At 44.8% G+C, this 12970-nt stretch overlaps 1 protein-coding gene across 7 annotated transcripts in view; it reads left to right on the forward strand.

Annotated features, from left to right (window-relative positions):
• Positions 1 to 12541, forward strand: part of RBMS1 (RNA binding motif single stranded interacting protein 1) — a 424513-nt gene extending 411972 nt beyond the window's left edge. For all 7 annotated transcript variants that reach the window (XM_085891735.1, XM_085891738.1, XM_085891741.1 and 4 more), the window contains one exon: positions 11107 to 12541. Coding sequence is in view for 3 of the 7 variants with exons in the window: in XM_085891738.1 (XP_085747864.1) it covers positions 11107 to 11124 (18 nt within the window). In the remaining 4 variants the exon portion in view is untranslated. The remainder of the gene's footprint in view (positions 1 to 11106) is intronic.
• Positions 12542 to 12970: the final 429 nt, after the last annotated feature.

The following is a 12970-nucleotide window of genomic DNA, read 5'->3' on the forward strand; positions in this document are numbered from 1 at the left end:
TATTCAATCTTACTTAAACAAAAGACTTGGCCATCATTCACTCAGGGGAGAAGAATAAAACAGAAGGATTGAAAATAAAATAAAAGTAACATATGGTGAAAAGAAAAATAGCCTTTCCCTTTCTCCCTCACCTCAAACAGCCAAATATACAAGACTTGCGATACCCGTGCACATGCACGGGATAGCAGTACAACATAGCTGGTAGCAGACGACAGACCGTACACGGGGAATGACCAAAATACGCATTGTGCAAAATGCAAGTGGTACTATGGAACGCTAAGACTTCCCAAACATTGTCGGCATGTCCGCTAAGTGCCACAGCAATTTCATTGGGATCGTGTGAGGGCGAGCCGAGTTTTTAGTGTGCAAGCTTGGTATTATAATAGAGATAATAATGTGGAGGAAAATGAATGGGGAAGATGGGCATTGGCGATGTGATGCGATGGGGCACGCAGTCACGTCCCTGAGGTGCCCAGACCCAGTAGGCAAGTGCTCTCTGGCGTCCCAGATATGCGAGCTCGATATGTGACTCGCCCTCTGCCTCAGATTCTTCCTCCTCAGGCCTCTGTCGATGAGTTGCCACCGTTCACCCTCCTCGTTCTTCGTGGCTCACAGGATCGAGAGGGCAGAATGACGCTCATGGAAGGAGTGTTCTTTTTCCACAACACCAAATGCTCGTGAAACCTACCCTCACACACTTTTGTTCCTTCCGTCACACGCCTTCTCAGTCTTTGAGTCTTCTGCTCATGCGACCTTGTCCTGTTCACCTGTGCCGTTCTGTTTCTCGCAGCCTTTCTACTGTCTGAGCTGTTTGCTCAGAAGCTGTTTTTGTCCCTGCTTGTGTGAGCTTTCCCCGTTGGCTTCTGCCTTCTGCTTCTCTCATGATCCTAAACCTCCTCCAAGGCACGAACGTTCACCGACAGGCAAATTATTTTGTGTTCCTTTATGGACTCCTCCTCCTCCTTCTCCTTCTCCTTCTCCTTCTCCTTCTCCTTCTCCTTCTCCTCCTTCTCCTTCTCCTTCTCCTTCTCCTTCTCCTTCTCCTTCTCCTTCTCCTTCTCCTTCTCCTTCTCCTTCTCCTTCTCCTTCTCCTTCTCCTTCTCCTCCTCCTCCTCTTTCTCCTTCTCCTTCTCCTTCTCCTCCTCCTCCTCCTCCTCCTCCTCATCATCATCATCATCATCATCATCATCATCATCATCACCATCTCTCTCCCTCTCTCTCTCTTTGGTCTGCAACTGATGGGGGTGGGTCCATGACGTCACTTGTGGAAATTGCCATGCCATTCTGATGGAACTTACAACGAAGCCCCCAGCCTCCCTCCCACCTGTTAAAGGAGGGACTGTTAAAAAGATGTTTGATGAAGGGGAGATTATTGGTGGACCATTGAAATTGGCCAATGAGGAAAAGGAGGAAAGATTGAAAGTTGCAGAGGGATTGAACAGAATGATGGTGTGAAGGAAGAAAGACTGAAAGTAACAGAGGGGGAGGGGGAGACATTACACTGGAAAAATACAGCCGAGCCAAGGCAAGCCCCCCAAACAGCCTTTTGACAAAGGGAACAAGGACAATCTATCCAAAGATTAATGAAATTACTGATCTTAGGGTCACCTACGTGTCCAGTATGATCTCTCCTCGGGTAAATTTTCCAAAACCATATGTGGATATATACTCGTATACATACACACGAGGTCCATCTAAAAAGTAACGGGACTGACTTCACAGAAATTTTATTCCAAAAAATATATTGAAATCACAGCTTGTTCCATTCAAAATAGTTTCCCTCCAGTCTCACACACTTGTCCATCCTCTTATTCCATGCTTCGATGCACCCCCGGAAGGCTTCTTCTGGAATCTTCCAGAGCTCCGTCGTCACGGCCCTTTTGATGGCCTCCACATCAGGAAACCAGTTCCCCTTGATCACCTCCTTGAGCTGGGGAATAGGAAAAAATCACAAGGGGCCAAGTCTGGCGAATATGGGGATTGCTGCAGAGTTGGCACGTTCCACTCTGCCAGAAACTGTCGGATGCTCAGGGCACTGTGAGCAGGGGTGTTGTCATGTTGGAGCACCTGGGCATTGTTCTCCCACAAATCCCTCCTCTTGTCCCGGACTGATCTCAAGAGGTGCCGGAGGATCTCCTTGTACTCGTATTGATTCACTGTTTGACCGTGTGGTAGAAACGAGAAGTGGACGATGCCCTTGATGTCAAAAAACGCGATGAGCATCACCTTGACCTTTGAATTTGACATCCTTGCTTTATTTGGTCTTGGTGATGCCAGACCTTTCCACTGATGACTCTGCCGTTTGGTCTCGGGATCGTATTTGAATATCCACGATTCATCGCCAGTAATGACTCTCCCGAGCAGGTCTGGATCGTCCTCTAGGCGCTCGATAATGTCTTGACAGACAGTGACTCTTTGCTGTTTCTGGTCCTCGGACAACAGCTTGGGGACCATCTTTGCGCACACCTTGCACATTTCGAGATTTTCAGTGATGATGCTCCAGACAGTGTCCTTGTTGATGGAAAGTTCCTCAGCAATCATCCGCACCGTGAGTCGATGATCTGCGCACACCATTTGCTTCACACTCTCGATGTTGTCTGCCGTTCTGCTCGTTGAAGGTCTTCCAGACCGTGGATCGTCTTCAACCTCCTCCCGTCCCTCTTTGAACCTCTTGTGCCATTCATATGCACATGTACGTGTCATCGTTTCTTCCCCGTAGACTTGCTGCAGCATTGCGAAGGATTCGGAAGGTGTTTTGCTAAGCTTGGCAAGAAACTTCAGATTGGCTCTCTGCTCACGACTCATGGGGCGTCGACTCAGACTAGACAACGTGTAAAGCACGACCTGTAAAAAAAATATCACACAATGAGCGCAGTCAACCATCACCAATCATATATATTGCTGGAATGTTGCGAAAGACGATGACGCAACTCGTTCATTCAAGTTGTGTAAGTGGAGCACACAGCAGGCTCAGTCCCATTACTTTTTAGACGGATCTCGTATATATACATATATATATATATACATATATATATATATATATATATATATATATATATACATATATACATATATATATACATATACATATACATATACATATACATATACATATACATATACATATACATATACATATACATATATATTGTTGCGGGCCGGGGTCCGGTGGCGAGAATGACCACAAGGTGGGTGAAGTTACGTTGTCTCCTACAAGACTCCCAGAATTGTAAGCCGTCGCCCACGGACAATTCCGTGAAGGGTGGGTCGCTTAACCGACCGTGGACGACAATACCTCAACCGCGTAGTGTAGGGTCTTTCTGCCAGGTGTAATCAGTTTACCTAATTAACCACGCGGTTTCGACTACCGGGGAACCACGCCCCAGTGGAACCACCAGGGGACTACCGGGGAACCTACGCCTTGCCAGAACCGGATCACGCTACCAACTACGGTAGAGTACCAACTACCAACTCCGGATCAGATGCAGCCGAGCGGAACTCCCAATGACGTACCGGCTAGAATGAACAGATTATATATATCGGGAATAAAGACCCGGCTAAACTTCGATCCAAACCATGCTGGACCAATGGAGGAAAAGACAAAAACGAACTGGGAACATTTCTACAATAAATTATTTGCACTAGGCGAGGAAAAACATGTGGCACAGGAACGGGTTTATTGGTGTGTTATGCAGGGGAAAGAAGAGAGATGTAGTGCAACAATTTTACAGCAACTTACAAAAGAGGACACAGAGCAGACTTGTCTCGAGAATAATACAAGCAAGAATTACAGTAATCAAAAACTTAAACAGTTTTTACTTAATGGACAGGCGCCATACACTCAGACACACACTTGGCCAAAATAAACCCAGTTAATTGGCAAAGGACTTTTGCAGCCACGGAGGGAGGGAGCTGAGGTCGCAGTTCTTTTGGTACCTGGACGTTCTGAGGGAACGGGTGCTCCGTCGTGCGGCACCCAGCAGAGGTTGTGCAGTTTGGCCCACAGCTGCACGTGTGGAGGCCGTGTCTGCGAAGGAGCCCGGGTGGAAAGCACGGAGTCCAAGGTATGAACGGGGCTGCAGACATTGTCCATGGGCCCAGGCCAGAAATTCCACTTGTCGGTACCATCTAAGGAAACCAATCCTAGTTATGATTTTTGAATTGGTGTATATACAGATCATATTTTGATGTGATAACCATTGCAGACTGGCAGCTTATTGGTAGTTATCATCTCTGGAATGTACCCACCCTCCACATAATGAAAGCGAAAAGGCAAACAAATCTGGATATCCTGAGCTGTTATTGAATGATATTACCTTCATGGGATGTGTCAATAGTCCATTGTGTGATTTTCCCCCAAAACGTCAATATCTCAGAATGGTAAAATGGTAAAAGTGCAAAATACATCCACTAAGCTGCTCTTCTGGAACGGTTATCACATATTGAAATAATCATATAGTCCCTACCAATAACTTAGTAGCCCTAAAGTTTGGTTTCCCAGATGGTACCGATATATGTCTGGGCCCATGGACTAACAGGAGCAGGACCCGACCGAGGCCTGGTCGAGGTCTTTTCAGCTCTCTCACAACCAGCCAACGAACGAACAAACGAACTTTCAAATCCAACCAGTGAACCTCTTCCTCCCTCAACCAACAACGAACTCTCCAACTCTCTCACTCTACTCTGAAGATGGTGTCATAATATATAGATCCCCAAGGTCGGGGAGGGGCCTTGGCGAAGCCGACGTCATCGTCCGTCCTGATTGGACAGGGTCTTCATGGGGTCTGCCCTTTCTGGGCGGATTTTGACTAGGCCGGGAAAGCCCACCTCCTTCACGCGTGTCTGGAGCCCTCAAGAAGGAATTGGAACGTTTGGGGAAGCCGAGGAACTGAAACAGTGACCGCAAAGATTTTGCCTCGAGAAACGAGCCTCCGGAGACAGCAGATGGACAATGGTGCGCTGTGGCCAGCGAACTGAGGGCCGCAAGCGCTATGGTACCATGGATCGTAATGGAGGGGATATAATGATTTATTAATCAAACTAAAAAACATCGCAACGCACCCCAGTGTCTTCCCACGACACACAAGGTAGGGATCTATCTACACATATACTCAATGGAATAACTAACTTCGGGACAACTGTATGTTTGTATGCATCCGGTTCCTAGAACCGTAATATATACATATATATATACATATATATATATATATATATATATATATATATATATATATATATATATATATATATATATATATATATAATATATATATATATACATACCCTGTCCTCCCAAACACATGATTAATAGTAAACACGAGATCCAGATCTAACTCGCCCATCGGTCTTAAGAACAATCAAGCCAGATACAGTGTCTCCCTCTGGGGGAAGTCTGCGAAATGGTGGGAATGAAGGCATCATCTTTCTGATTGCAGACTACATTAAATAAATTAAGAAGCCTGCAATGTTCACATGAGGTAATCCAACAAGGTTCAAAGTCTACTCACTGGCAACGATGGTTGAAGGTTTGGTAAGAATGTGCCCGTCTATGAACCTTTGGGACTTAACACCAATCCATGCAGCCTCCAGGGTTCGCAAGATGGGGAGCTCTCAAACTCTCAGCTTTTTAAGCGAGTTCAGAAAGTTCTCCAACTCTTTTCATGTGTAGAGGCATACCCCTTTCTTGCCGGTACATTTCCAAGTATTTTGGCTTATTTTAGAGGCTTTGTGAGGCAATTTATCTTAAAATCTTTATCTCGCGCAAACACACAATATACTGTTACGGCTGTGGAAATTCGCAATACACCATAAAGGACCTTAGATCAGTTATGATGATAAGTAATTGTCTAGTTAGATTTCCCCACCGTTGTTTCAACAATTTCCGTGTTCACCGGGCTGCGATCCTTTGAGATAGCCGTTTTTCTTTTCTCTGTCATTATTTTGGACCAATCATTCCCCAACAACCAAATCGCCACCACCAACAACGCCCCCGAACAACTACCCCAAACCGCCACTTCCATCACCTCCACAACCCCACCCCGCAAACATCGCCTCACCCCCATTCTCAAACGACGCCCGCCAACAACCAAACCACCACAGCAAACCCCCCACCACCTTCGCCTTTCTCCCTCCACAACCATCAACCACACCACCTGTCAACACCGAACGTCGTGCTGTCCAAAGCCCATTCAGTGATTGTTACCAAATGCGTCGTGCCACGAGTGCACATGGATCTTTTCGGGAGAGGAAAAACGGATCAGGAGAGGTTCACGCCCCCTTTCTGTCCGTCCAATGGCTGAGCGTCGGCCGGTGTGGCCCCGCCTCCAAACGCGAAGCATATGGATCCCTTTTTGGAGAGAGAAACGGATCAGGAGAGGTTCACGCCCCCTTTCTGTCCATCCAATGGCTGAGCGTCGGCCGGTGTGGCCCCGCCTCCAAACGCGAAGCATATGGATCCCTTTTTGGAGAGAGAAACGGATCAGGAGAGGTTCACGCCCCCTTTCCGTCCATCCAATGGTTGAACATCGGGCGGCGTAGCCCCGCTTCCAAACGCGATTTGATCCGTGTATTTGCATATACGCCCCTCCCCCGGGCTATATAAGAGCGAACGCGGCGCGGCTCGAGGTTGATTCGGAGAAGTCGGCAGTGAAGGATATACGGGGATGGACAGTGGAAAGGAAGAAGCTCGAAGCAGACAGTGCAGACGGGGCCCGATCGACGAACGGGAGACGGAGCTCGGAGTGGAGGTCGAGGGGCGAGTTGCGGAGTGGAGCAGGGACGCGGAGGAAGGCTCGGGGGCGAGGGTTCGCCGGAGTCAGTGCGGTCCCGAGGCCCCGCTCGGGGGGACCCAGCGTCAGCCATTCGCCTCTCCCCATCCTGAGCAATAAGAACCTTCCCCATCCCGGGCATCAACAATTCCCCCCATCCACGCTGAGATAGCGCCAGTAACCCCGTCCATTCCCCACCCCAACTGTGGTGCTGACCAAGAAGCACGTGCTTGCGCAGAGCACGCCGGAGGGACCTCACCGGCCACGCCAGGGGCACGGCGTCAGGCGCGTTACGTTGACATTGCGGCTTGCCCGCCTTCGCGCCACGAGGGCGCGGGTAAGACCACTCGGTCTCGTGGACCTGGCCGCTCAACCAGGTTCCACGCGCATTTGGTCCATGGACCTGTCTGCCTCCTTGCCTATGAGGGTGGCTTTTGTTTTCTTTGCTTTTTGTGTAAATATATGTGTGGTGCCAGTCTTGTAAGTTAACCTGTGTAAGTGTGCTGAAAATAATTGCCCTTTTTATTCGGTTGTAACTCTGCGTTGTGTTCTTGATTTGACTGTAATCATGCATTGTTTTTGTATAACTGTAAATATGTGCTTGTCTGAGTGTGGAATAAAACGTGCTTGTTAAATTGTGACCCGTTTCGTTGCGTCCTTTCCTTCGTTTGAAAGTTCCATCTTGCATCACGGAAGGGATTTGGTAGTGGGTTTAGACACCCAGTAAGTAATCTGAACCGTCGAGGTCGGTGACAACTCCGCTCGGTTATCCCCTTAGCACGGAACGAGCCGCTTAAGCGGTTCGTGTCCGGAGCCGACCTGTGGCATGGTACAACTCCTCAGTACGCGACCCGCGCGGGTATTTAGGTATATCGACATTCGGCGATTCACCCTATTTCGCGCGGGTAGAATGCGGACTGGGTTGTGGTGAGGTTAAACCCCCACCCATGACTGGCTCCTGGCGGTAGTTCCAGGAGGGTCACGACTGAATTGTCTGTTCCGGTGGGCGACGTGGTCGCGATTTGAGTTACGTGACCAATCGCACGCCGGGCGGACCGAAATTCGTAACAATACGTTCGGCTGCATGATGACCCCCGTTAGTAGGGAATTTCTGTGCATGCATCCCAAGCATTCTGTGGTGGATCACGTCATTTGAAAAGTCATGTATCAATGTCAGTGGCTAGCAGGATAGTCTGCAACCTCCCTGATGTCTACCCTGGCCTCTGAGCTGTCGAACATGGGTTCATTTCTCGACCCAGCTATAAACGGTCACCCTGGTGTTTTGCTACTCAAAGGTTATTAGTCAATGTGTGTGCCATCCTTTGGATGGGCTTATGACTGTGTGTCCTGTCTCAATCCCACGATGTCCTTAACAAAGAGTAGGCAAGCTATCGCCGGCACCCTTGCCAAATTCCAAATTTCTGCGCTCTTTTGAGTATCCTTTGTCCAAGTGGTGACCCGTGCAGGATTGTAACCTCTAGCCATCAAAACTACCTTGGCAGCCTTGTGCGCCTAACAGCTGTAAGAGGACAAACATACAAAGTAATGCGATCAGATGGGATTCCCAGTTTAACCTCCCGCCAGCCTGATTCCATATCAGCAACTATTACAGCGCACACATTGATGCATTGCTCTGCATGCAAAATATCAGGATTACAGTTTATAGTTGGGTCAAAATTGGAACCCAGACTGGAGAGCTGAAATGCAAGTGCACATATTTATAAGCTATCCTGCCAGCCAAACAAGCAACCGCAACTTCAGCAAATTTCCTGGTAACCTTTTTGGTGACAGCAAGGTATTGACAAAGATTTGCTTTGAAACTCGTCATCATTGCATGTTTTGGCTATTCATGAAGAAAAAATGGATGTCCTCACCATCCACATACCTTTTTGACTTGATTTGCAGCTGCTCCTTCAATGATAATTTTTTTTCAAAGGATGAGAGGTAAAACTATAAAAGAAATCAAATAATGTTGACCTTATTCTCAGTTTTTGATTTTTATTTCAGTGTAGGGCATCAACTTTCATGCAATGTTCTGAGATAATTGATTTTATTAAAACATGTTCAGCGCAATTGATTTATGAAAGAATTGCATATCTTAAGCAATCAACCCCTCTCGGTGAATTATATAATCTGTCTCTGTCTCTGTCTGTCTCTGTCTGTCTCTGTCTGTCTCTGTCTGTCTCTGTCTGTCTCTGTCTGTCTCTGTCTGTCTCTGTCTGTCTCTGTCTGTCTCTGTCTGTCTCTGTCTGTCTCTCTCTCTCTCTCTCTCTCTCTCTCTCTCTCTCTCTCTCTCTCTCTCTCTCTCTCTCTCTCTCTCTCTCTCTCTCTCTCTCTCTCTCTCTCTCTCTCTCTCTCTCTCTCTCTCGTCGTATCAAAGATCAATAGTACAGAAAATAGGCCACTTATAATTGTTTTTTCCTTTTTAATCCAATTATTGTGACTAGCTGTGAGAATGTATCAGTCCCGAGACTTTCAGCATATTAAATCATTTGATTTGCTGAATATACACCATCCTGCTATGAAGTTATGAAGTTCAAGGCAGAGAAAATATTTTATTTGGAATTTAACATCACACTTCCACCAAGTTATGTTTGGCCGTCATTGCATCGTAATACTTTTATATAACCGATAATTTTTTTGAATAAAAATACTTTTAAAAAGTAAATTTGATGAATTTTGAATGAATGCAGAATGGCAACAATAAATTTCAAATTCGAGATTCAAACCAGGCTGCATAGCTCAAAGGCAAATTCACATACCTCTGTCAGACCCTGACAGCACATGCCCTAAAGCTGGTAAACTGTCCCTCTTTGCTCCCTTCAACAATTTACAGGGTGTTTCAAAAAAAGTGGACTATTTGAACGTTTTATTGCAGAAAAATTACAAAAGTTAGCAAGTTCAGTCATACATTTATGGAAAGTATACACCATGCCATTTTCAAATCACTCATTATACTGCTTGTAATTGACATTTTCAATGTGTGCTCCACCTCTGTTCAAGCAGGCTTTGATCCTCACTCTAAAATGCTCCACAACTCGTCTGCAAGTGGCTAGAGTGGTAGCCTGACGGTCCTCCACTTCCTGCTTCAGGACAGCCACGGTTCGAGGTTTGTTGGCGTAAACTTGACCGTTGGCAGCACCCCAAAAGAAAAAAATCCAATGGATTCAATTCCGGGCTGTAGGGCGTCCACTCATGCACCGTGCCCAGGCTGATGACATGATTTCCAAACTGGTGGAGCAAGTCAATGGTTTCACCTGCAGTGTGCAGTGAGCAACATCCTGCATGAGCCATGCAAGTCCGAGTTGGTTTGGATGCAGTCGTTAAGCGAGATCAGTGTGGAATCAGCGTAAGACTTCGCGGTACCACTTGCACTTGACTGTCTCCATCTTATCATTGGCATCCTCGAACCAATACAGTCCCAGCATACCCCATCTGGCATTCAAGGCACAGAAGTAAGTGGACTTTGGGCCCTTGAGAGATATCTCAGACACCTCCTCAAGAGACTCAGCACCCCCAGAAGATAGTGTGATTGTTGATAGCTCCAATCAAATGGAAGTGTGCTTCATAACTGAACCACAAGGAGTTGATCCACTTTGGGTCCCTTTCAATTCGGTTACTGAACCAATTACACATTGTTACTCGGTTTGCCATGTCATTCAGAATTAGTTTATGGTTTACAGAAATGATGTTGAGGTAGAGCTTGTGTTCAGAAGTAAGAATGCACCACACAGAGGAGGCTGAGATCGCCAGTTCTTGGGAATGCTGATGGTGGGATTTCTCACGACTTTCGAGAGCAGAATCTCTCACAAGATCAATGTTCCCTAGTCCTTGGTAACACTTGGTGGGCAGCCACTGTTGCCTGTATTTTGATTTTTCATGCTTCCATGTGCTTGGAGGTGCTCCATTAACTGCTGACTGCTCCCATTGGAAGGTCCATTACGGTTGTAAACATTGTCATACTGACAGTGTCGTCGGCGCACCTGCATGTAGGATTTTGTCTCAAACCACAAAGTCACGATTTTCACTTTTTGTTCATTGTGAACACCATAGTTGACCTCAGGTCCTCCTGACTACTTGTTAGAAATGGCATACCACCACCACCACCACAACCTGCAAGAGAGAACGGTATAGCATTAGATACGACAGAATATCAGGCTGCTCAAAGAGTCCACTTTTTTGAAAAACCCTGTAGTTCCATATAATTTAGCTGAATAAATACAAAAATTGTAATTCTGTGATCTCTTTTTTTTTTTCTGTCATGATTTTCAATGTTAAAATTTTTTTTTGTAGCATCAGCTTTGATGACTTAAAAATGAAACACATTCTTATCTTCCAGGCAACTTTTGAACCATGAATGCATGGTGGCTGGATTCAAGTTTTTCTCTCCAACTTTTCATGAAGAAGGCAACATCTGTTTTGCACAAGTTAGATATGGAAAAGCATTTCCTTTGTTGAATAGTTACCTATGAGTGCTATTTTTGGTATGCATTTATTTGGAAAATCTTTAATAATCCATCTGATTGCTATAATAATCAATCAGATTCCTTTATTTTGCTATGGAAGAATTATTTTTGAAGAAAAAATGTTCTAACTTAAGTTTCAACAGAACAAGCAAAATATGGTTTGCCTTGCCATTGGAATGAGTGCTTAAGATGAAGTGTCTTGTGTACAAAGAGAGTTTAATTAGTGGTTGTTTTTTTTCTGCAGATTATTTTCTGTTTTATTTCCATTTTATTTTCTTATTTGCTTGTAGCGGATATGAAGACGAGAAATGTGAAAAGGATTCACTTCTTTCGTAATGTTTTAGATTGTTTTGGAATTTTCCGTATGAAATTAAAGTTGCTTCCCTTTTCACTGGCCTTAATTTTTATCTCTTGATTGTCCTTTTTTAAAGGGATCGAATTTATAATGAGGCTAATTTCTGTTTTTTGCTTAAGCTGCAAGAAATGTTGCTACACTTTGGATATTGCGAAGTTTTTAGCGCAAATGTCTTTCACGAAAGTAATGTGTGCATTGTTATTGTTGTAAGCTAATTGTCCCAACTGATTAGCTGATGCTTGTTACAATTGATCTATGATGATGAAGGATTTTTTTACAAATTGTAAGAAAGATGTGATGAGATACTTTTGTGAAGAAGTGTCTAATGTTGTTTGGGGTTTATCCCGAGGTAGAGGTTTTTTATTTTAAAGAAAGATTCAAGTGTTAAATGACCAGAAAAATGTACATACACCAATTTCCCAAACTTCATTTTCATAGCATCGTTTTGCAATTTCAGTGTTGTCATGAATTTGTGAAGATCGTCGTCTGTCTGAGTGTTTAAAACCGACAACAAGTTATCCAGATACAACCTAATATCAGGACATTGAAGAATTTTTGCTACAGATCAAATCCAGTTTATGCAAACATGTGTGCTAAATTTTGGGCTAAATTTTCTAAAAACATGTTGTAGGAATTCTGGCCTGGATGTTCACTATGTTCCCTGTGACCCAAGGTTATCATGCGAAGAGGTTTTTTGATTGTTGTTGGACGTCGCACCATGGAGTTAACCCGTGATTATGGTCAGTGAGCCCTTGGCTGGCCCGAGGCTTCTGAGTGCTTGTTCTTCCAACTCTGAAACACAAGAAGCATTTAATTCATTCATCGTTTTTTGAGTGTCCTGCACCTTTATCACAGCAGTTTTCAGCAGTCTAAAATCAGAGTTAGGTGTGTGTGTGTGTGTGTGTGTGTGTGTGTGTGTGTGTGTGTGTGTGTGTGTGTGTGTGTGTGTGTGTGTGTAAACATTGAAACATTGCTTGGGTTACGCATCAACTCAATTGGGAGGTTATTGTATTTCAGTGGAACCAAAGATGTGTGAATTCATTTCTTAACATTGAAACGTGTAAAATAAACATCTTTGCAGCAACTCCGAAATACATGAACACAACTTCCCCAATTTAACTTTCGGAACTTTGAGGATTTACAAGTATTACGTCGTAATGTTTCAGTATATTCCAAACCTTACCAACCACATTACGCCTTTAATGTTGCTTAATCATGAAACTTCCAGTTTTCACATTTCCTCCAACCTCCCTGATCCATTTTATGGCAGAATACTTGAATTTCTCTTCTTCAATAATATGATCCAATTGATGATAATTTCATTCATTTTTGAAATTTTGGAAAATGGCATTTTGGATGACACCAACATTGTTTTTCACTGT

The sequence above is a fragment of the Eptatretus burgeri genome, chromosome 8 (genome assembly GCF_056783735.1).
Source record: "Eptatretus burgeri isolate ZD-2024b chromosome 8, Ebu_testis_v1, whole genome shotgun sequence".
Classification (NCBI taxonomy): domain Eukaryota; kingdom Metazoa; phylum Chordata; class Myxini; order Myxiniformes; family Myxinidae; genus Eptatretus; species Eptatretus burgeri.